Source organism: Haliotis cracherodii, unplaced genomic scaffold (genome assembly GCF_022045235.1).
Source record: "Haliotis cracherodii isolate W230 unplaced genomic scaffold, xgHalCrac1.p SCAF_9, whole genome shotgun sequence".
Taxonomy (NCBI): Eukaryota; Metazoa; Mollusca; class Gastropoda; order Lepetellida; family Haliotidae; genus Haliotis; species Haliotis cracherodii.
The window spans coordinates 10,369,842-10,394,000 of record NW_027266343.1 but is presented as its reverse complement, the minus strand read 5'-3'; the positions used below and the strand labels follow the sequence as shown (position 1 = coordinate 10,394,000).

Here is a 24,159-nt window from a genome sequence, read left to right as displayed (position 1 = left end):
ATGAAACAATAAGAAACGATTCACGCCATTTGGGCAGCTGACACGCAGGCACAGAACCTACCACCCGATCCTCTTTTGGCGGCTGGAATATACCAAATGGATACTCAGGACCAAACTAAAAAAACAAGTTAACAACATCTCCAGACTGTAGCTAAAAAAGAAAAAAAAAACAATGAAAAAATAGATTCAGACTTATATGTCAGTTCGCTTGCTTGGTTGACCCTCACAATTTACAAGAGACCTATTCCAATCCACGTAGAGGCGACATTGTATTATAAAAGTTGTTAGGTAACTATAATGTACAAAGGGACATAACTCTAATTTACAGTGCCCGGACGTTTTCAACATGTTCATGTTGATATCTGATTGACACAACTTTCGTCGGGACCCAGTTCGCTCAACATGGAACCGGGATCATATGCTCGAAAAGTAGGATAATTCTACAATTAAAGCCACTTTACAATTATTTTATGTGAATACGGATATGCAGTGAACTGAAAATAGAATCTCACAAGAGCTGTACCGCTTGCTGATCCATGCTTTATCTTGTTTATTATGAAACTCATACTGTCATAGATATATTTCAATTTAATACAAATCATTTGTTTATAAAAAAATCCCGTCCATTTATTTCTCTTTTGATATGTTTTATTGTATGTATGGATTGATCACTGCACAATTACACAATGCTGACATCTTGCCTAATTAAGTTCTCGTCGAAATCTGCAGTCCTATCTACTGATATTCGAAGAGCAAAGTTTACTCTGTAAGTTTAGTCTTTGTCCATGTTGAAGGAACCTTGTCCGATAGCATTGTGGAAACCTTTCCATGACAGACCGAATGATCTACAATGTAGGGTTATGTCAAACTAATCTTTACTTCATTTGCAGCGTTATGCCCGAGAGGAAAAGGAATCCGAGTCATCTGATGACGACAACTATGTGCCGTATGTTCCGATCAAACAGAGAAAGAAAATGCAGGTAGGAATACATAGAGTATATTATATGAGTGTTCATGTCATACTATGTTCTGGTATTTCGTGAGTGTCGTAAACATAGTATGAAATGAACACAAATATAATGTTCCATTTATTACTGAAGAAGATGTCTACATACAGAGATTAGTTTTAGTGATTACCTATATGGACAGCAAGTCACAACAGCAGCGGAACCACAATTTGTCGAATGACGTCAACATGCAATTTTCATCATTTCTAATGTGACGTCATTCTGACCTCACGTCACAGATTCGAATGACTTCAACAATGCAGTCCAGATGACGGAAACAATACACTGTTGTCTCGTAATGTGATTTGACCCTAGGGCACGTATGATTTATATGAACCCTGATATGTTTGCCCTCGTAGGTAATAAAGCTATTTAGTTTAGTGATAAAAAAAAACCCAACAAATTTTAACTCCCTCAATGAATTTGTCTGGAGTCTATATTAGAGGGCGTGGACACTGGATTTACTGATTTAGCATCACCTGGAATTGTCTGGCACTTGTAGTCATCATGTTATGGATTCTTGGACAAGAGAGTAAATGCTCACATAACATTGTGCGATAGGCATGATAAAGACATGAAAGCGGTAGGGATTGGTTTTAATTAGGGCTGGGACGAGTCCAAATTTACTACCCGGGTACCTACCACCCTCTTACCTGACCCTACCCGGGTACCAACTGTAGGCCTCAGGAGATGTCTCAGGAGATGTCTCAAAATGTCCGATTGGGAACATTTTTAGCATAGCCCTGGCAAAACATATTTAGATACTTGTATCAAACAATCTGGTTCATACACTAAAGTTCAATTAAGTTATATCTATATTCAACCATATGAAAAATCAGAAGGAATGGGTGCAGAGTCAGAAAGAAATGCAAACATTAATGACTTTAGTGTAACCATTGAGTTCTAGATAACTTTTGTCATTAAACATTATATCATGTGACTAACCACGGGTCCAGGTAGTCCTGTGGGTACCCTGGTCCTACTCAGTACCCACCCGACCCCGGGTACCTGAGACCTGGGTACCCGAGTTACCCGTCCCAGCCCTAGTTTTAATGTGTCAGTTTGCATTCAAGCATGCTGAGATCTTAAGAAAATATGCTAGGATTGATCGTTTCATTAAAATACGACACAATGAATGGTCGTGGGTGCAAAGTTTTCTGAAACAAAATTTCATTCATGGTGTATTTATATATAGAGGGGTGTTTAAAAGTTAACAATGAATACAATTTCATTGTTTTATGAGAATATTAGATTCCTGAGGTCAATGAAAGCACTGATTACTAAGGCACAGACAGAGATGGACCAGATTCTGAATCTTGTAAGAGCTGTCAAAAGAGGACTGGGTGGTTACATTGTATTGTGATGCCATCCATTGGGACCGCTTCCGTGGTGTAGTGGTAGAACGTCCGCCCAGAGAGCGGAAGGTCCGGGTTTCGATCCCCAACCAAAAGATGTTAAAAGATGGTACTTGTTGTTACCCTGTCTGGTGCTCGGCATTAAGGGGCTAAAACAAGGACTGGTCGGCTTGGAGTCAGTATACTGTGTCTGAGCGGGATATTCATGTTAAACTGCGGCATGGTATCTCAGTGAGCTAGCTCTATAAATCGGCATCAGTCCGGACTAGTACAAGCAGCCACACAAACACACACACGTACATGCACGTTATATAAGTGCAATAATCTTGGACGCGACGTTAAACCCCATTTCACCTCTCCTCACCTCACCATCCATTGGTTTGCCTGTCCCAGATTTCACCATGCACCATGCTTAACAGGTTGCCCTGTGATGTGGACTGATATTGCTAGCTGCTGTACACAACAGCCACAATACATTGGGACCGCCTCCGTGGTCTAGTGGTAGAACGTCCGGGGTTCGATCCCGGACTACGTCATACCAAAAGATGTTAAAAGATTGTACTTGTTGTTACCCTGTCTGGCACTCGGCATTCAGGGGCTAAAACAAGGACTGGTTGGCTTGGTATACTGTGTCTGAGCGGGGTATTCGTGTTAAACTGTGGCATGGTATCTCAGTGAGCTAGCTCTATAAATCGGCATCAGTCCAGACTAGTACAAGCAGCCACACAAACACACACACGTACATGCACGTTATATACCGGGTAAGTGCAATAATATTGGACGCGAAGTTAAACCCCATTTCACTATTTTGCTTTTATGATTTGCAGGTCCAGCAGGTGGAGAAGAGGCTGGGTCGGGCAGGGATACTGAAGGCTGAGGAGGAAGAGGTGAAGTCTTCCACCAATGAGGAGGAGGAAGAGGATCCTGAGGGGGATTCATTGGGACCCAAGTCTCACCTCAGTCTTCTGGACCAACACAGTGAACTCAAGAAGAAGGCTGAAGGTAAGGGGACATGGAGGGTGATGGTAGCAGGTGAGGGGTGGGGTGAAGGTAAGGGGGACATATGAGGGTGATGGTGGAAGGTGAGGGGTGGGGTGAAGGTTAGGGGGACATATGAGGGTGATGGTAGCAGGTGATGGGTGGGTTGATGGTAGCAGGGGAGGGGTGGGGTGAAGGTAAGGGGACATTTGAGGGTGGTGGTAGAAGTAGAGGGGTGGGGTGAAGGTAGCAGGTGAGGGGTGGGGTGGGGTGAAGGTAAGGGGACATGGAGGGTGATGGTAGCAGGTGAGGGGTGGGGGAAGGTAAGGAGACATGGAGGGTGATGGTAGCAGGTGAGGGGTGGGGTGAAGGTAAGGGGGACATGGAGGGTGATGGTAGCAGGTGAGGGGTGGGGTGAAGGTAAGGGGGACATATGAGGGTGATGGTGGGAGGTGAGGGGTGGGGTGAAGGTAAGGGGGACATATGAAGGTGATGGTAGCAGGTGAGGGGTGGGGTGAAGGTAAGGGGGACATGGAGGGTGATGGTAGCAGGTGAGGGGTTGGGGTGAAGGTAAGGGGGACATATGAGGGTGATGGTAGCAGGTGAGGGGTGGGGTGAAGGTAAGGGGGACATGGAGGGTGATGGTAGCAGGTGAGGGGTGGGGTGAAGGTAAGGGGGACATGGAGGGTGATGGTAGCAGGTGAGGGGTGGGGTGAAGGTAAGGGGACATGGAGGGTGATGGTAGCAGGTGAGGGGTGGGGTGAAGGTAAGGGGACATGGAGGGTGATGGTAGCAGGTGAGGGGTGGGGTGAAGGTAAGAGGGACATGGAGGGTGATGGTAGCAGGTGAGGGGTGGGGTGAAGGTAAGGGGACATGGAGGGTGATGGTAGCAGGTGAGGGGTGGGGTGAAGGTAAGGGGGACATGGAGGGTGATGGTAGCAGGTGAGGGGTGGGGTGAAGGTAAGGGGACATGGAGGGTGATGGTAGCAGGTGAGGGGTGGGGTGAAGGTAAGGGGACATGGAGGGTGATGGTAGCAGGTGAGGGGTGGGGTGAAGGTAAGGGGGACATGGAGGGTAATGGTAGCAGGTGAGGGGTGGGGTGAAGGTAAGGGGGACATATGAGGGTGATGGTGGGAGGTGAGGGGTGGGGTGAAGGTAAGGGGGACATATGAAGGTGATGGTAGCAGGTGAGGGGTGGGGTGAAGGTAAGGGGACATGGAGGGTGATGGTAGCAGGTGAGGGGTGGGGTGAAGGTAAGGGGACATGGGGTGTGATGTAGCAGGTGAGGGGTTGGGGTGAAGGTAAGGGGACATGGAGGGTGATGGTAGCAGGTGAGGGGTGGGGTGAAGGTAAGTGGACATGGAGGGTGATGGTAGCAGGTGAGGGGTGGCTGAAGGTAAGTGGACATATGAGGGTGAGGGTGGGAGGTGAGGGGTGTGGTGAAGGTAAGGGGGACATTTGAGGGTGATGGTAGCAGGCGAGGGGTGGGGTGAAGGTAAGGGGGACATTTGAGGGTGATGGTAGCAGGTGAGGGGACATATGAGGGTGATGGTAGCAGTAGAGAGGACATATGAGGGTGATGGTAGCAGGTGAGGGGACATATGAGGGTGATGGTAGCAGGTGAGGGGACATATGAGGGTGATGGTAGCAGGTGAGGGGTGGGGTGAAGGTAATGGGGACGTTTGAGGGTGATGGTAGCAGGCGAGTGGACATATGAGGGTGATGGTAGCATGTGATGGGTGGGGTGAAGGTAAGAGGGACATATGAGGGTGATGGTAGCAGACGAGGGGTGGGGTGAAGGTAATGGGGACATTTGAGGGTGATGGTAGCAGGTGAGGGGTGGGGTGAAGGTAATGGGGACATATGAGGGTGATGGTAGCAGACGAGGGGTGGGGTGAAGGTAATGGGGACATATGAGGGTGATGGTAGCAGGCGAGGGGTGGGGTGAAGGTAAGGGGACATATGAGGGTGATGGTAGCAGGTGAGGGGTGGGGAGAAGGTAAGGGGAATTATGAGGGTGATGGTAGCAGGCGAGGGGTGGGGTGAAGGTAATTATATAAGGGGGACATTTGAGGGTGATGGTAGCAGACAAGGGGTGGGGTGAAGGTAAGGGGACAAATGAGGGTGATGGTGGGAGGTGAGGGGGTGGGGTGAAGGTGAGGGGACATTTTAGGGTGATGGTAGCAGGTGAGTGGTGGGGTGAAGGTAAGGGGGACATTTGAGGGTGATGGTGGGAGGCGAGGGGTGGCAGAAGGTGATTGGACTTGGAGGGTGATGGTAGCAGGTGAGGGGGTGGGATGAAGGTAAAGGGACATATGAGGGTGATGGTGGGAGGTGAGGGGGTGGGGTGAAGGTAAGGGGACATATGAGGGTGATGGTGGGAGGTGAGGGTGGGGTGAAGATAAGGGGGACATATGAGGGTGAAGGAAGCAGGTGAGGGGTGGGGAGAAGGTAAGGGGGACATATGACGGTGATGGTAGCAGGTGAGGGGTGGGGTGAAGGTAAGGGGGACATATGATGGTGATGGTAGCAGGTGAGGGGACATATGAGGGTGATGGTGGGAGGTGAGGGGACATATGAGGGTGATGGTGGGAGGTGAGGGGACATATGAGGGTGATGGTGGGAGGTGAGGGGACATATGAGGGTGATGGTAGCAGGTGAGGGGACATATGAGGGTGATGGTGGGAGGTGAGGGGACATATGAGGGTGATGGTAGCAGGTGAGGGGACATATGAGGGTGATGGTGGGAGGTGAGGGAACATATGAGGGTGATGGTAGCAGGTGAGGGGACATATGAGGGTGATGGTGGGAGGTGAGGGGACATATGAGGGTGATGGTGGGAGGTGAGGGGACATATGAGGGTGATGGTAGCAGGTGAGGGGACATATGAGGGTGATGGTGGGAGGTGAGGGGACATATGAGGGTGATGGGAGGGGGGAGGGTGCAGGTACGGGAATGAGGAGAGGGGGGGAGGGTGATTTTGGGCAGTAAGAGGGTGTTGGGGCACAGATGAAGAGTAGGGTGTTGTTGTCTGTGAGGGGAACAGGATGACATGGATGTGGGGTAGGGTGGTGAAGGTTGTGACAGGAACGGAGACGTGTGTTGGGAGGCAGGTAAAAGGGGAACATGTTTGTAGTACATGGAAGTGTGGTGGATGAAGACAGTAATGAGACTGTTGATCTTGTTCTTGTTCCAGCTCGCAAGGAGACAGCTCGTGAGAAGTTGCTGAAGGAAGAACAGAAGATCCTGGAGAGCGTTGCCGAGAAGAAAGGTCAGAGGTCACACATCACAGTCAGTCTTCTGTACTTAGACAGTTGCCTAGGAGGGCAGGAAACATGAGCAGTTGATTATTATTCAGTAGTTTGTTAAATTTGTTGTATATCAACATGAAGTGGGTTTCTTTCTCTCTGTCCGTCATCTTCTCAAAGTGGACCCAACAAAGTTTGCAAAAAACTATTTTAATCAGAGAAATTAAATTTTACGCACTGATGTTACTGGTCATAATCTCAAATGAATTCCAAAATTGGTGTTGTAAATTCCTTTTTTACAGAGTTATGTCCCTTGCTCCATGCTTTTCAACTTAGTGCATACTGTTTGCAAGTTTGCATGCTTATATATGATCTAAGAGATACTTGTAAAGTCTGAGTTCGAAATTTGGTCCTGTCAGTTAGGGTTTTACAGAGTTATGGCCCTTGCTTCGTGGTTTTCAACTTAGTCCCTACTGCGTGAAATGGGGACAAGTTTTATCAGAAACTTCTGACGTTACATGAATAAAAGTTTGCGTGCTTATCTGAGAGATACTAGTATTACTAGTCAAGACTGAGCTTGATACTTGTTCGCGTAAATTACTTTTTATTTGCAGAGTTATGGCCCTTGATCCATGTTATTTTGTGCAGTGTCTGCAATAGGGACGCAGATACGACTGAAGTGAGCTTATCTAGGAGATACTTATTAGTTATTTTTTCCCGAGAAAGGGCCTTTTTTGTGTATTCATTTCACATATATTCATTTTTTTCTGATGACCTAAACAGCCTAAGTGCCCAGCTCTTCTGAAGGTTTTATAGGACTTATTCTTATAGTTTATATTCACAACTATATGAACAAACAAAATTCTAAAGTGCACTAAGGTGGGGGATAGTGGTGAAGCTGTTTTCTTGTTAGTTTGATGTCATAGAAGAATAGCCTACAAATTAAAAAAATCTGACATAGATGAGTGCAAAGAACATCCTTTATTTGCAGCTTTGATGGGTGTGGCTGAGTTGGCCAAAGGCATTTCATATCAGGATCCGATCAAAACAGGGTAGGTGCCACACTAGTGGGAGAGTGGTCAGTGTGAGTGTGAGCATTCTGATGAAATCTTTTCACACTTTGGTTTGAACATTTACCCATACACATATTGATAAGAACCATTTATCTGTTTACTTCTTTAAAAAAATATGTAATGCTTAAAAAATGTTTCTGAATGTATAATACGAGCAAGGTCCTTTCAGGGAATAACAAATAAGTACTATGTTTCTGTCCTTTTGCTTTGCCCCAAAGTGCATCTTCCTGTATCAAGTGCAGTTTGCAATTTCATTTTTGGAAGAGCATGTTAGAGTTACCTGCCCTTGGTTATAATTTTCGAAAATATGTAAGAGCAGGGTGAAAAGATGACATGTGCTAGGACCTGAAACAAAATACTTTTTTGTGTCTAATAATACAATGAACATAATCAAACCGAATCAATGCCAAATATCGATAAAATCAGTAAAAGATTGCCATTGTAAAGTTGCCTTTAGGTAATTATGCCAATGTGGAAAAACATATATATTTTTGGGGGGGATATTTTTTTTATTCCATGATATTGCTGGAATATTGCTAAAAACGGCGTAAAACCATACTCACTCACTCACTCACTCACTCACTAATATAATATATGCAAAGTGTGAGATAGGATAAGTATATAAATATAAAATTTATACTAAAACTTCCAATTTCTTTGATTGGTACATATTGGTACAGAATTGTAGGTTCATCCCTTTCACAGAGATGTCGTCATGTTTCAGATACGTTTGTTTGTTGATTGTTTACTGCGACACTCAGCAATGTTACAGCTTTATGATGGTTCTGATATGTATCGATACACCACACAATACAATCACAACATCATGAACAGATATTGAGTTCCATCCTCTCCATCATGTTTCAAAAACAACGACATGTATCACAATGTACATAATGGAGTGACTGAATTGCAATGTCATTCGGGGGGCGGTCGGGTAGCCTAGTGGTTAAAGCGTTCACTTGTCACGCCGAAGACCCGGGTTCGATTCCCAACATGGGTACATTGTGTGAAGCCCATTTCTGGTGTCCCCCGCCTTGATATTGCTGGAATATTGCTAAAAGAGGCGTAAAATCATACTCGCTCACTCACTTCTATGTCATTCACGTGGCTACACAGTGTTAACTTTCCCTCCTCACCCCACCAGATGGCGCCCTCCACGCCGTGTCCTGGCAATGCCGTTCCAGCGTCATGAGAAGCTGAGGAGGAAGATGCACATCCTGACCGAGGGGGAGGACTTGCCGCCCCCCATCAAGACCTTCCAGGAGATGAAGTTCCCCAAAGCAATCATCAACGGACTGAAGAAGAAAAGCATCCTGAAGCCCACTCCCATACAGATGCAGGGGATTCCCGCTGTGTGAGTGGCGTGCACCGCGTAGATGTAGAGAAGAGGTCTTCAGGAACCCATGCTTGCCTTAAGAGGCGACTAAGCTTGTCGTAAAAAGCGACTAATGGGATCGGGGGGCAGACTCGCTGACTTTGTTGATACGTATCACAATTATGTAAATTGATGCTCATGATATCAATCACTGGATTGCCAGGTCCAGACTTGATTATTTACAGACTGCCTAAAACTGCAACTATAGTAACACGATACTCGAACGGTCTGACCACTACCTGTGAAGATCCGGCGTAGAATAGGTCTTCAGCAACCCATGCTTGCCGTAAAAGGCGACTATGCTTGTCGTAAAAAACGACTAACGGGATCGGGTGGTCAGGCTCGCTGACTTGGTTGATGCATGTCATCGATCCCAATTGCGTGGATCGATATTCATGATGTCAATCACTGGTTTAAAAGACACTTGGGTGAGATTTTCTTTATTTCAGCGAATTGCAGCATCAACACCCCCAATCCCCCATTCACTGGTTCCTGTACCCGATGCTGTTGTTTCAGGCTGTGTGGGCGGGACATGATCGGCATTGCGTTCACAGGGTCGGGGAAGACGCTGGTGTTCATCCTGCCCATCATCATGTTCTCTCTGGAACAGGAGAAGAGGATGCCATTTGACAAGGGTGAGGGGCCGTATGGCCTCATCATCTGTCCGTCGGTGAGTTAGGGATGGGTTGATGCCATTTGACAAGGGGGAGGGGCTATATGGCCTCATCATCTGTCCGTCGATGAGTTGGGGATGGGTTGATGCCGTTTGACAAGGGGAGGGGCCGTATGGCCTCATCATCTGTCCGTCGATGAGTTGGGGATGGGTTGATGCCGTTTGACAAGGGGAGGGGCCGTATGGCCTCATCATCTGTCCGTCGATGAGTTGGGGATGGGTTGATGCCGTTTGACAAGGAGGAGGGGCCGTAAGGCCTCATCATCTGTCCTTTGGTGAGTTAGGGATGGGTTGATGCCGTTTGACAAGGGGGAGGCACCATATCAGCCTCAATATCTACCTGCCTATTTCATTTTATAAAATTGCAACAGATAGGAGTGATTGGGGTACTACTGACAACTACCGGTATTAAATACAAATAAGAGATGTAATGTCAAAGGGGATATGATTTGTAATCCTTGCACAGATTTGTCTCTTAGCCATGTCAATCACTTAAACTAGAAATTCAGTACCGTTTGAATACAAAATGTATCAAACCTTTCTTCAGCTTGATATATAAATACTTCATATATATATACTACTGTGTTCATTTCCCATGTAATAACAATAATATGTCTGGTTTTTAGAGAGAGTTGGCCAAACAAACCCACGACATCATCCTGTTCTACTGTAAGTGCCTGGAGGCGGACGGCTTCCCCGCTCTGAGGGCGGCGCTGTGTATCGGCGGCATGTCCGTCAAGGATCAGCTGGAGGTGATCAGGAGGTGGGCACAGTACACATCGCGGCCTAGTAGAATAGGGATGTCATGATCCACCAATGTGTCGATGTGTCACAGGTCTACATCGGATCATATGATACATGATACACCTATCAATGTTTGATTCACGTTTTATCCAGAGCTCCAGATAAGTTTTTGAGCAGTTGAGTCTCTACTCGCTCGAAGGTTTCTATTTTAATTGGATGATTACATTTTTCGTTGGGTGACCAATATCTTTTCTCTCATCTATTCTATTGGGTTTTTCCCAAAATAAGTGAACATTTTAAGATTTACAAAAAATTCAATAATGTTTTAGATGTATATAACGGCTATAAATATATAGTATCGACTCAGAAAGTAAATTAGCTGGTAATTGTGTTTCGGAACTTAGCTCCATTGTCGCATGCTGAAAAAGCTTCATTGGGTATATACGCACGCTGTTTTTATACATTTGAGTTTTTCATTTAGTGCATATGTTTCTGTACCCATGTTAATTTAAAGTAATTGGGTCTTTAATATTTTGACGCTTATCTGTAGCTTTGTTTATCAAAGGCGACTATGCTTGTCGTAAGAGGTGACTACGGGATTGGGTGGTCAGGTTCGCTGACTAGGTAGATATATGTCATCGTATCCCAATTGCGTGGATATCAATCACTGGATTGTCTGGTCCAGACTTGATTATTTCCAAATGTAATTTTTTTTGTGTTTTCAACAATAACCTGGCCAGATAACTGCTTGGGCTAGTGTTACACAAATCTGACAAAATCTTAAATATTTACTTATTTTCCCAACCTACTGACTAAAAGTGTCTGTAAACCAATATAATAGTAAACGGTAAACCAGTAAAGGTGTCTGGATTAACGATGTTACACTGTATACAGTGCTGATGATACTGAGTTTATTCCTCCCCCCGTATCTTCCCTAGGGGTGTGCACATCATGGTGGTTTCTAGATTAAAGGTGCCTGGATTAACGATGTTACACTGTATACAGTGTTGATGATACTGAGTTTATTCCATCCCTGTGTCTTCCCTAGGGGTGTGCACATCATGGTGGCCACGCCCGGTCGACTGATGGACATGCTGGACAAGAAGCTAATTAATCTGGACGTGTGTCGATATCTCAGCATGGACGAGGCAGACAGAATGATTGACATGGGCTTCGAGGAAGATGTGAGAACAATCTTCTCCTACTTTAAAGTAAGTGAATGTTGAAATGAGTACTCAATCTACGAGGACTTAAGGATTAAATCTGTGCCATGTTAATTAATGGGTGGTTTCGGAATACCTTCTGTTATTGAAATATTAATGTACATCCTTGCAACACCAACTCCATACTACCATATGAAACTTTGGATCCTCCTGTCAATTGTGTATCGCCAAGCATGTCTATGACCTGTCTTACTGTGCTCTTTATCCCATATAAACTTACTGCAGTGATGTTATTGTAAAACTGTTACCGCTTCACTCTCGCGATCTCAGTCAGCTTAGGCACTGTAGGTAAACCAGGTCGGAACTGGTCTGCAGTACTGATTATTCCCCTACCAATAAAAAACATCCACGCTGCTACCTCCTCACTCCCTCCCTCCCTCGCTAGCTCACTCACTCACTCACTCACTCACTCACTCACTCACTCACTCACTCACTCACTCACTCACTCATGTTTTGGGTCTGTTTAGGGTCAGAGGCAAACCCTGCTATTCTCAGCTACAATGCCGAAGAAGATCCAGAATTTTGCCCGGAGTGCCCTGGTCAAGCCTGTGACCGTCAACGTGGGCCGAGCTGGCGCCGCCAGCATGGACGTCATACAAGAAGCTGAGTACGTCAAACAGGAAGCCAAGATGGTATACTTGTTGGAATGTCTGCAGAAGACCTCCCCGCCGGTAAGACACCAGAGTCCCATGCCACGAATCTTAGTGTTTCTTCATTTGCTTCAGTTATTTGGTTAACAGTGTCTTAAATCCCATCAGCCTTATCAAGAATACTGTAAATCTGGAATAGCCTTAACTGTGTCTGGAAAGGGTTGTGACAGATTAAGATTACCAAATATCAAAGCTTTTGCAGGTGTTATATTTGATAAGTAGGAAGGAGCATGGTGCAATGAAACTCAATGTCAGTGATTTTTAAACTATAGATGCATGTGTTGTTGTTGACGCGGGAGGTTGGAGTAGTGGTGATAGTGAAATGGGGTTTAACGTCGCATCCAAGATTATTGCACTTATATAGTGACGTGCATGCACGTGTGTGTATGTGTGGCTGCTTGTACTAGTTTGGACTGATGCCGATTTATAGTGCTAGCTCACTGAGATACCATGCTGCAGTTTAACATGAATACCCCACTCAGACACAGTATACTGACTCCGAGCTGACCAGTCCTTGTTTTAGCCCCTTAATGCCAAGCGCCAGACAGGGTAACAACAAGTACCATCTTTTAATGTCTTTTGGTATGACGTGGCTTGGGATCGAACCCCAGACCTTCCGCTCTCCGGGCGGACGCTCTACCATTAGACCACGGAGGCGGTCGGTTATCTACTCTGGGTGTTGTGGCAACAACTTGATGAGATGTAGATGCATATTGTTGACAACTGTCTATGCACTTTCTGTAATGCCGAGCCAGAATCTATCCAACATCTGTTTTGGGACTGTAGGGTAAGCAAAAATTTCTGGAAAAGATTTTCACAATGGATTGAATCCAAGTGTCCACATACTGGCAAGATAAATCTTACTTCAGATCTAATTCTTTTTGGCTTTTCAAGACATTTCCACACCGATGATATTTTTGATCTGATACTCTTATTGGCCAAATTTCACATTTACAGATGCAAAATGAAAAATAACCAACCAACCATTACACATTTCCAAAATGAGGTTAAATATTATTCCCAAATAGAAAAATATAGACACTTTATTAAAGCCAAACAGACTGAATTCTATACAAAATGGGCTCCTTATGAAAACCTTTTGAAAATATAAACATTTGCTATTCCAAAACTTTACTAAATATATATCCTGCATTCTGTCTTCATAAGTACTAAAGCTTCTAGTGAGTGTGAATGTGTGTATGGATGTGTGTGAATGATATGTACTTTCTTAAAAAACCCTGGTCATGTATTTTTGACTCCGATCAAAACACGATGTACTTTTACCAGGATCAATAAAAAACAACAAAAAACAAACAAAAAACAAACAAACAAAACCACAAAAAAACTTGATGAGATGTGGCAGGTTAATGAACTTAGACTAACCAGACTATTGACACTAAGTGACCATGTATAATTAGGGAAACACAGAACGTGAGGGAGTATTTGTTTCAGCATGTACGATATTTCACTGTGTGAAGTAGGAATTTGGCATAGTAGTTACTAAGTGCACCAGCACAATACAGTTCACAATAACCTATTTTCTTTACAACTAAGATAAGATCTTCTAAGTTTTAAAAATACTCATCTCAGAAAATGTTTGATTATTATGACTTGAAAACTACAGTCCCTCTATGGGATGAATCGCAAAGAACTCAGTGACCATCATTTTCTAAAACCTTTGAAAAAACTATTTGTTTACCCCTCATTATCATCTTTTGGTGATTTAACTGAAAAAGAAATTGCAATTTTTTGTGATATGCAGTGGCTTCATTTTCTATGGTATCCAGCTCCATCATTATCGACTGATCGCTGTGTCTGGACGGCATACAACAATGAAACTGATTGTCCATTCACGGATAAGACATCATTGCAAACATGATGTTACATAACAATGAGAATCTGCAACAGATCTGAGAATCCGATATGGATTAGATTCCAGCTATTGATCTGAGTCCTGGAGATATACTCACACACACAATAAAACATTACTGGTGTGTTTCCAGGTTCTGATATTCGCAGAGAAGAAACAGGACGTTGATGCCATCCACGAATACCTGCTGCTTAAGGGTGTGGAGGCTGTCGCTATACACGGGGGGAAGGGTGAGTGTACCAGGGGAGACAAGGTCCCCAGTACCCCATGTCATGGGGCAGAATAGATCCCCAGTACCCCATGTCATGTCACAGAATAGATCCCCAGTACCCCATGTCACAGAATAGATCCCCAGTACCCCATGTCATGGGGCAGAATAGATCCCCAGTACCCCATGTCATGGGGCAGAATAGATCCCCAGTACCCCATGTCATGTCACAGAATAGATCCCCAGTACCCCATGTCATGTCACAGAATAGATCCCCAGTACCCCATGTCATGTCACAGAATAGATCCCCAGTGCCCCATGTCATGTCACAGAATAGATCCCCAGTACCCCATGTCACAGAATAGATCCCCAGTACCCCATGTCATGGGGCAGAATAGATCCCCAGTACCCCATGTCATGTCACAGAATAGATCCCCTGTACCTCATGTCATGGGGCAGAATAGATCCCCAGTACCCCATGTCATGTCACAGAATAGATCCCCAGTACCCCATGTCACAGAATAGATCCCCAGTACCCCATGTCATGTCACAGAATAGATCCCCAGTACCCCATGTCATGTCACAGAATAGATCCCCAGTACCCCATGTCATGTCACAGAATAGATCCCCAGTACCCCATGTCATGTCACAGAATAGATCCCCAGTACCCCATGTCATGTCACAGAATAGATCCCCAGTACCCCATGTCATGGGGCAGAATAGATCCCCTGTACCTCATGTCATGGGGCAGAATAGATCCCCAGTACCCCATGTCATGTCACAGAATAGATCCCCAGTACCCCATGTCATGTCACAGAATAGATCCCCAGTACCCCATGTCATGTCACAGAATAGATCCCCAGTACCCCATGTCATGTCACAGAATAGATCCCCAGTACCCCATGTCATGTCACAGAATAGATCCCCAGTACCCCATGTCATGTCACAGAATAGATCCCCAGTATCCCATGTCATGTCACAGAATAGATCCCCAGTACCCCATGTCACAGAATAGATCCCCAGTACCCCATGTCATGTCACAGAATAGATCCCCAGTACCCCATGTCATGTCACAGAATAGATCCCCAGTACCCCATGTCATGTCACAGAATAGATCCCCAGTACCCCATGTCATGTCACAGAATAGATCCCCAGTACCCCATGTCATGTCACAGAATAGATCCCCAGTACCCCATGTCATGTCACAGAATAGATCCCCAGTACCCCATGTCATGTCACAGAATAGATCCCCAGTACCCCATGTCATGTCACAGAATAGATCCCCAGTACCCCATGTCACAGAATAGATCCCCAGTACCCCATGTCATGTCACAGAATAGATCCCCAGTACCCCATGTCATGTCACAGAATAGATCCCCAGTACCCCATGTCACAGAATAGATCCCCAGTACCCCATGTCATGTCACAGAATAGATCCCCAGTACCCCATGTCATGTCACAGAATAGATCCCCAGTACCCCATGTCATGTCACAGAATAGATCCCCAGTACCCCATGTCATGTCACAGAATAGATCCCCAGTACCCCATGTCATGTCACAGAATAGATCCCCAGTACCCCATGTCATGTCACAGAATAGATCCCCAGTACCCCATGTCATGGGGCAGAATAGATCCCCAGTACCCCATGTCATGGGGCAGAATAGATCCCCAGTACCCCAGGTCACAGAATAGATACCCAGTACCCCATGTCTTGGGGCAGAATAGATCCCCAGTACCCCATGTCATGTCACAGAATAGATCCCCAGTACCCCATGTCACAGAATAGATCCCCAGTACCCCATGTCATGGGGCAGAATAGATCCCCAGTACCCCATGTCATGGGGCAGAATAGATCCCCAGTACCCCATGTCACAGAATAGATCCCCAGTACCCCATGTCATGGGGCAGAATAGATCCCCAGTACCCCATGTCACAGAATAGATCCCCAGTACCCCATGTCATGTCACAGAATAGATCCCCAGTACCCCATGTCATGTCACAGAATAGATCCCCAGTACCCCATGTCATGTCACAGAATAGATCCCCAGTACCCCATGTCATGGGGCAGAATAGATCCCCAGTACCCCATGTCATGGGGCAGAATAGATCCCCAGTACCCCATGTCATGTCACAGAATAGATCCCCAGTACCCCATGTCACAGAATAGATCCCCAGTACCCCATGTCATGGGGCAGAATAGATCCCCAGTACCCCATGTCACAGAATAGATCCCCAGTACCCCATGTCACAGAATAGATCCCCAGTGCCCCATGTCACAGAATAGATCCCCAGTACCCCATGTCACAGAATAGATCCCCAGTACCCCATGTCATGGGGCAGAATAGATCCCCAGTACCCAATGTCACAGAATAGATCCCCTGTACCCCATGTCATGGGGCAGAATAGATCCCCAGTACCCCATGTCACAGAATAGATCCCCAGTACCCCATGTCATGGGGCAGAATAGATCCCCAGTACCCCATGTCATGTCACAGAATAGATCCCCAGTACCCCATGTCATGTCACAGAATAGATCCCCAGTACCCCATGTCATGTCACAGAATAGATCCCCAGTACCCCATGTCATGTCACAGAATAGATCCCCAGTACCCCATGTCATGGGGCAGAATAGATCCCCAGTACCCCAGGTCACAGAATAGATCCCCAGTACCCCATGTCTTGGGGCAGAATAGATCCCCAGTACCCCATGTCATGTCACAGAATAGATCCCCAGTACCCCATGTCACAGAATAGATCCCCAGTACCCCATGTCACAGAATAGGTCCCCAGTACCCTATGTCACAGAATAGGTCCTCAGTACCCCATGTCACAGAATAGATCCCCAGTACCCTATGTCACAGAATAGATCCCCAGTACCCTATGTCACAGAATAGATCCCCAGTACCCCATGTCATGGGGCAGAATAGATCCCCAGTAGCCCATGTCATGGGGCAGAATAGATCCCCAGTAGCCCATGTCACAGAATAGATCCCCAGTACCCAATGTCATGGGTCAGAATAGATCCCCAGTACCCCATGTCACAGAATAGATCCCCAGTACCCCATGCCACGGGGCAGAATAGATCCCCAGTACCCCATGTCATGGGGAAGAATAGATCCCAAGTACCCTATGTCACAGAATAGATCCCCAGTACCCTATGTCACAGAATAGGTCCCCAGTACCCCAGGTCACAGAATAGATCCCCAGTACCCCATGTCATGTCACAGAATAGATCCCCAGTACCCCATGTCCCAGAATAGATCCCCAGTACCCTATATCACAGAATAGATCCCTAGTACCCTATGTCACAGAATAGATCCCCAGTACCCCATGTCAGAGAATAGATCCCAAGTACCCCATGTCACAGAATAGATCCCCAGTACCCCATGTCACAGAATCGATCCCAAGTACAGCATGTCACAGAATAGATCACAAGTACCCCATGTCACAGAATAGATCCCCAGTACCCCAGGTCACAGAATAGATCCCCAGTATCCCATGTCATGGGTCAGAATAGATCCCATGTACCCCATGTCACAGAATAGGTCCCCAGTACCCCATGTCATGGGTCAGAATAGATCCCCAGAACCCTATGTCACAGAATAGGTCCCCAGTACCCCATGTCACAGGTCTCATTGACTTGCTTTTCCCCAGATCAGGAAGAGAGAAGTCGTTCAGTGGAACAGTTCCGGAAGGGGGAGAAGGATGTGCTGGTGGCTACAGACGTGGCATCAAAGGGTCTGGACTTCCCTGACATTCAACACGTCATTAACTACGACATGCCGGAGGACATTGAGAACTATGGTGAGATTAAGTTGCAGCAAAACACAAGAAACCTTGTCTTTAGGACTACTGATAATTCCGAGAAAGTTGTCACTTTTATCCATTGAAACTTGACAAAGTATATGAGAATTTCGATAACAAGAAATATTTTGAGGGGATTCATTTTGGTGTACGATATATTTTCAAGGGTATGTATGTGTGGAGGGGAGAGGGGATGGAGTAGGGGTTAACCAAATACTGCCTCTAAGGTCTCTAGTCATCAGTGTTCAAACTTAGGATGGGTCCTGGGGTCCTGTGGTATTTGAATCTAAGGACCCCCTTTCAACATGATTTTCATGCTTAATCTGAATACTGGACATACTGAGTCACTACTCAGACAACTAACCCTTTTAGATACAGACAAAAACTTTTGCATCAAAATACTAAATGTTTTCTGACAAGGTATTGTCTTGTGAGAGATCAATTGGCTTGTTGTTTGGGCGTAAATTGTGATGAAATTTGCAGACCTGTTCGACAACCTAGTTTGCTTGGATCACCCGTCTATGGTGTTCCCGGGTTGTCTCCCTTTGATAACCCATAAGAAAGATAATTCGGCTGTGAGTGGTGATACTCCACCCATGTTCCAGCTATATAAACACAGTGTAGGTAATCAAATCTACTTAACTAGCGGTTGACAGCATGAACAACGACTCTAGCAATGTAACAACAACCACTGATGACTCATTTTAGCAGCTATTGGCTTCTGCATAAGGTACTTGGGATCTGTTTTTCCCAGAATCCCTCCCGAGAGAAGAATAAGTGAAACCATTCCATACATGTATTTTACTCTGATAGAATACTCTCTGAGTAAGATCTAAGGACACTTAAAATAAGTCAGGTGAACGCTGAACGATCTTTGACCACCCAATCTAAATTAAAAATGCATGGCTTCTTTAGCGACATCCGATGTCGGTTTATATAAAGTATCTACCACAAAATAACAGTGCAGCCTCCATTATGAACATTTGGAAAAGGTTTTGAGATACAGAAATCAGATATGCTTGTCTGAATGCTTTGTTGAGATTTTAGAAGCCTTGATGCTGATTGGCTGATCAGAAAGTTCACCTGACACAAGCTACCATGAACACGGTGATTGAATTAATTAGTATCTTGCGTACACGTTATGTCTGCGACTGATGAAGTTATCGTAACTATCTGACTTTAATGAGATTGAATAATTCCACTCTTTCTTTGTTGATTTCTTGCATCAGACTAACTCTACTTGATTGTGCTGTGTTTCAGTTCACAGAATTGGACGTACAGGCCGTTGTGGCAAGACAGGCATTGCAACAACTTTCATCAACAAGACAGTGGGTAAGGCCATAGTTGTTGGTGCCGACATTACTGTTTCAGCGTGAACACACAATTATTTATTGAAACCAAATCATGGCAATGCTTCTTTCTCAAAGAGAAAAAAGGCTAAGAAACAAATGACTGAATGTCGAAATTAGTCAGAAATGGCTTTGTCACAATGATCAGAATATTCAGGTGTGGACTTGACAAACTAGTGGTTGATAGTGTGAGTCACAATTAATGCTGTCTGGTTGCGTGGCCACAAGTAAATGAGGGGATGGTTGGGTAGCCTAATGGTTGAAGCGTCGGCCCGGCATGCCCAAGACCCGGGTTCGATTCTCAACATGGGTACAATGTGTGAAGCCCATTTTCTGGTGTCCCCGCCGTGATATTGCTGGAATAATGCTAAATGTGGCGTAAAACCATACTCACTCACTCACAAGTAAGTGTGGTTGCTTTGGGCAGTCTCCCACCCAACTGTCCACACTAAGTACTCATTGTGACCACATAATCCTCAGCTGGTTGCCCATCTTCCTGATGCAAGGGAGTTAACTGACTTTAAAAGTTCAGTTTTCACCCTTGCCAAACTAGGCTGGAATTCCTGGGCTCGATCGTAGCGCCACCAGTGGCTATTGCTAGTTATGTCCCTTCTATGCCTCTCCTATGGACCAATGAGATTCCACCTCTTGTGTTACTTGCATTTGCTTCAAACAAAATGGCGGCGCCCAGTCAATACGATCTGATCGATAATCAAGATCTATATTGATAAAACGAGTCTTACATCGCGAAAGTGCATCAAATCATGTGAGCACCGTGGTTAAAAACATGAAGAGATTTAGAAAATATCTGTTGACAACGAGTTTGCGGTGCACATGCTTTGCAAATCCTGCAATCGACTGAAATCAGCATGACAGTTTACGAACCGGATTTCGATTTTTATTTTGCTGTGCGATTTTGATTGGACTATGCATGACTTGTTAGTCCAGCCAAAATATAACTCCATAATACCAGCCTAGTTCGGCAAGGGTGGAAACTTTACTTTTATAGTCAGTTTACTCCCTTGCCTTGGGAAGATGTTGGTTGCCATGAGAAACAGGATTTCTTTCTTGCCTTGTTGGACATCCTGAAATTAACAGACAAGGACCTGATTACAGCAACTTCTATTTCTAGGATGACAAACATTCCTTCCCTGTGAGAATTACCGTATTCGACATAATAAGCGCCCAGGGCGCTTTCAAAATTAGAAATAGGGGGCTTTTATTAGAATATGATTTTGGTGGAAAAAAACCATAGTTGAAAGATAAATTTCGTGGTTTATGCTGACAGCCTGAAATGTTTATGTACGACAGATATATTTTTCCAGAATGCAGTTACCAATAAATAAGGGTGCATATAACACACATGTGCATATTATACCGAATAAATAAGTCTTGTGTACATTGATCGATTCGAAGGGATGCTAATTGGGCTTGTTCACTAGCCACTATTTCAGCAAATATCGCCGTGGGCGCTTGTTACGTCGAATATGGTATGTAGAATTTACCCAATTTTTGTATTTGTAACACTTTGGGTTCTGTGTTAACAGATGAGTCTGTGCTGCTGGACTTGAAGCATCTCCTGATTGAAGCCAAACAGAGGGTCCCTGCATTCCTGGCCACTCTGTCCTCCGAGAGTGAGAAGTACCTGGACATTGGTGGTCAGTATTCAACCCAGGGCAACACAATCATTGACATCCTCTGTACCGTATTAGGGGGCACGGGTGGTCCAGTCGTGTAGGGCGGGATTCGCTGTGCAGAGTTGCGTACCTTGGGCACGCCAGAAACCTGATTGCAGGTTCGAATCCCGGTTCGCCCTGAGTATGTTTCTAGGTTTGTCAGCACCATACCCGTGCTCGTGGGTTTCACGGAAGTGGTAAACGTCTGAGACCTGCGTCACTTGCCGCGATATAACTGGAGGAAATACAGAAAATATTGTCTAGATTTAATGTACCTACTATTTTCAAAGCTACTGGCTATCTATATAAGGAACCTTAGCTTTGATTAAAGCACAGATTAAGGCTGGGGGGTTGCGGGGCAGTTTCACAAAGCGTTCATAGGACTAAAACTGTTGTAAGTCTGTGTTAAGGTACAGGAGTAATGATAGTTGTAGCTCTACCCTTGCCCTATGAAACAGCTCTTCTCAGTGGCCGATTTTCTTTTGGGCCGTATAGTACAAATATATTCAGTTCCTACATAAACTCTCTCAACCCATGGAGATTCTGGGTTTGATTTGTTTGTTGTTTAAAATTGCACTCAGCAATATCCCATCCATATAAGACCCATGAATATCTGGGGAAGAATAGGTCTTCAGCAACCCATGCTTGCCGTAAAAGGCGACACTGCTTGCCGTAAGAGGTGACTAACGGGATCGGGTGGTTAGACTCACTGACTTGGTTGAAGCATGTCATCGATCCCAATTGTGTGGATCGATGCTCATGATGTCAATCACTGGATTGTCTGGTCCAGACTCGATTATTTACAGACCGCCGTCATATAGCTGGAATATTGCTGAGTGCGACGTAAAACAACAAACCAACCAACCATCCATATGACGGCAGTCTGTAAATATCTGGAACAATCCAGTGACAGACATCATGAGCATCTATCCACGCAATTGGGATAAGATTACATGCATCGGTCAGGTCAGCCGAGTTCAGAAGTATTGCTCTCCATCAACCTATGCTGGTCAAAAGAGGCGACTTAATGGATTGGGTTGCCAGAGTCCTCACTTGTTTATTGGCACGTCATTGCTCACAATATCAATCACTGGTCAGAGTTGATCATTCACTGGCTACACACATAACTGAAATATTGCATGCACCCTCTTAGTTTCACTAGAGCTGCAGTTACCTCAAGCTTTACCCAAACACCTGGTCCCAAGATACTTGGAGGCGAATGACAGATGTGTTAAGTGTTGCTTGCTCGAACTGTTCATTTTAATTCATTTTTGTGGTTATGTACGGACTGAATTGGTGTGTAGTCCTCCATGACAGAGGCCTTATGATAGTTCAGGAATATGAAAACAGTTCTCGAAACAGTGACCCTTTTTTCTGACCATGTCACGAGTCCCATACAACTGATGCTTCGTGAATCAGTATTCAAAATTACAGTAAACAATGGTCATAACGGACCAATAATTTTATAAGCATTTTGATTTAAGTATACAACAAATGGCAGGGACCAATAAAAGTTTGTTATTTGTCAGTTCGTTATGAACATAGTTTACCAAGTGTTTACTGTGGATAGTTTCTATCATGAATTAATCTGTCTTTTTCCAGGTGAGATCGGATGCTCTTATTGTGGCGGTTTGGGTCATCGTATCGCGGACTGTCCCAAGTTGGAGGCAATGCAGACAAAACAAGCCCAGGGCATCGGTCGGAGAGACTACTTGGCTCACAACAGTGCCGACTGGTAGAGTGGATCATGTGAAGGGCGAAACAGCTCCTCTACTTCTGAGAACAGGACCTCTTTGCAAGCCGAGACTTTGTCTAGTGCCAGGACTCTGGTTGATAAGCCTCTGAAGCGAGAGGGGCAAAAAGCACAGGTTCACCCTGGATCACATGATTACTGGATGGCACTGTGAATGTTGTAAGCTTATGGCTTCATGTCGTGCCTTCTGATAAAACAGAGAAACTGTTCCAATCCTTGTGACTATCCAAGAGTGGTAGAGCCAATTTGACAGCTGTAAGATTAGAATTCACTGGGGTTCATCTTGACCGTTCTGAACTTCATCAACCATGGCATTCATATGTACATCTGGGTGGTGGGGTAGCCTAGTGGTCAAAACGTTGGCTCTTCATGCGAAGACCTGGGTTCAATTCCCCACATGGGTACAATGTGTGAAGCCCATGCTCCATTTTTCACTGCCGTGATATTGCTGGAATAATGTTAGAAGCGGCGTAAAGCCATACTCACTCCCTCACATGTAAATCTTGAACTGCACACAAGTGGAATGAACCCTTTTGTATGGTTATGGGACCTTGGTTTGTTCTGCAAAGCAATCGCAGCTCCCATACTATTTATGACAGTTGTATTACTTGTAAGTCCATGTTATCTTTGCTGTTTTTCAGCAATGCATTAAGAGTCGAACTGAACTATCACGTTTCTTAATCAGACTATTTTATGTTGTGTAAATAAAATTTGATCCTACTGTAAACATTGTTTTAAAGTTGACAAATCTAGTTTCTAGGATATGGCTGGAACATCAACAAATCCAATCATTAAACTTCATATTTAATATTAACAAGAGTTTGCCACTAACGTGGCTATATCCCCGGCCCGTTACAGAATTTATGACATAATTAAATCTAAACAAAGCCTAACCTTTTTTTAACAGAGGTGGAACTTGTTATGGAAACGTAAAAATAATTTCTAAACAGCAAAAGGCACCATTTCAGCATGTACTTGACAGACCTGCAAAGTATCATGAAAAAATATTGAACGGTTTCTGAGTTATGCTCCAGAAACGTGACAGACTGTTTCTATATCCCCCGCCAACTTTGTTGGGCCTGGGTTTAAAAAAAAAAAATATTTACTGATCAAACCCAGACGTAAAACAGGCCCTTTCAGAAAGAATTATAACATTTCAAACAATCTTC

The 24,159-nt window shown here is 44.9% G+C and overlaps 1 protein-coding gene across 1 annotated transcript; it reads left to right on the top strand.

The window, feature by feature from the left end:
- Positions 1–333: 333 nt before the first annotated feature.
- Positions 334–23,702, top strand: LOC139452299 (probable ATP-dependent RNA helicase DDX41). Its single transcript, XM_071233720.1, has 15 exons — positions 334–429; positions 891–980; positions 3,190–3,364; positions 6,537–6,611; positions 7,580–7,640; positions 8,809–9,018; positions 9,556–9,709; positions 10,339–10,475; positions 11,505–11,667; positions 12,147–12,350; positions 14,333–14,429; positions 18,063–18,212; positions 19,473–19,544; positions 21,109–21,219; positions 22,840–23,702. The coding sequence occupies exons 1-15, from the start codon at positions 403–405 to the stop codon at positions 22,974–22,976; spliced, it is 1,863 nt and encodes a 620-aa protein (XP_071089821.1). The 5' UTR covers positions 334–402; the 3' UTR covers positions 22,977–23,702.
- The last annotated feature ends 457 nt before the right edge of the window (positions 23,703–24,159 follow it).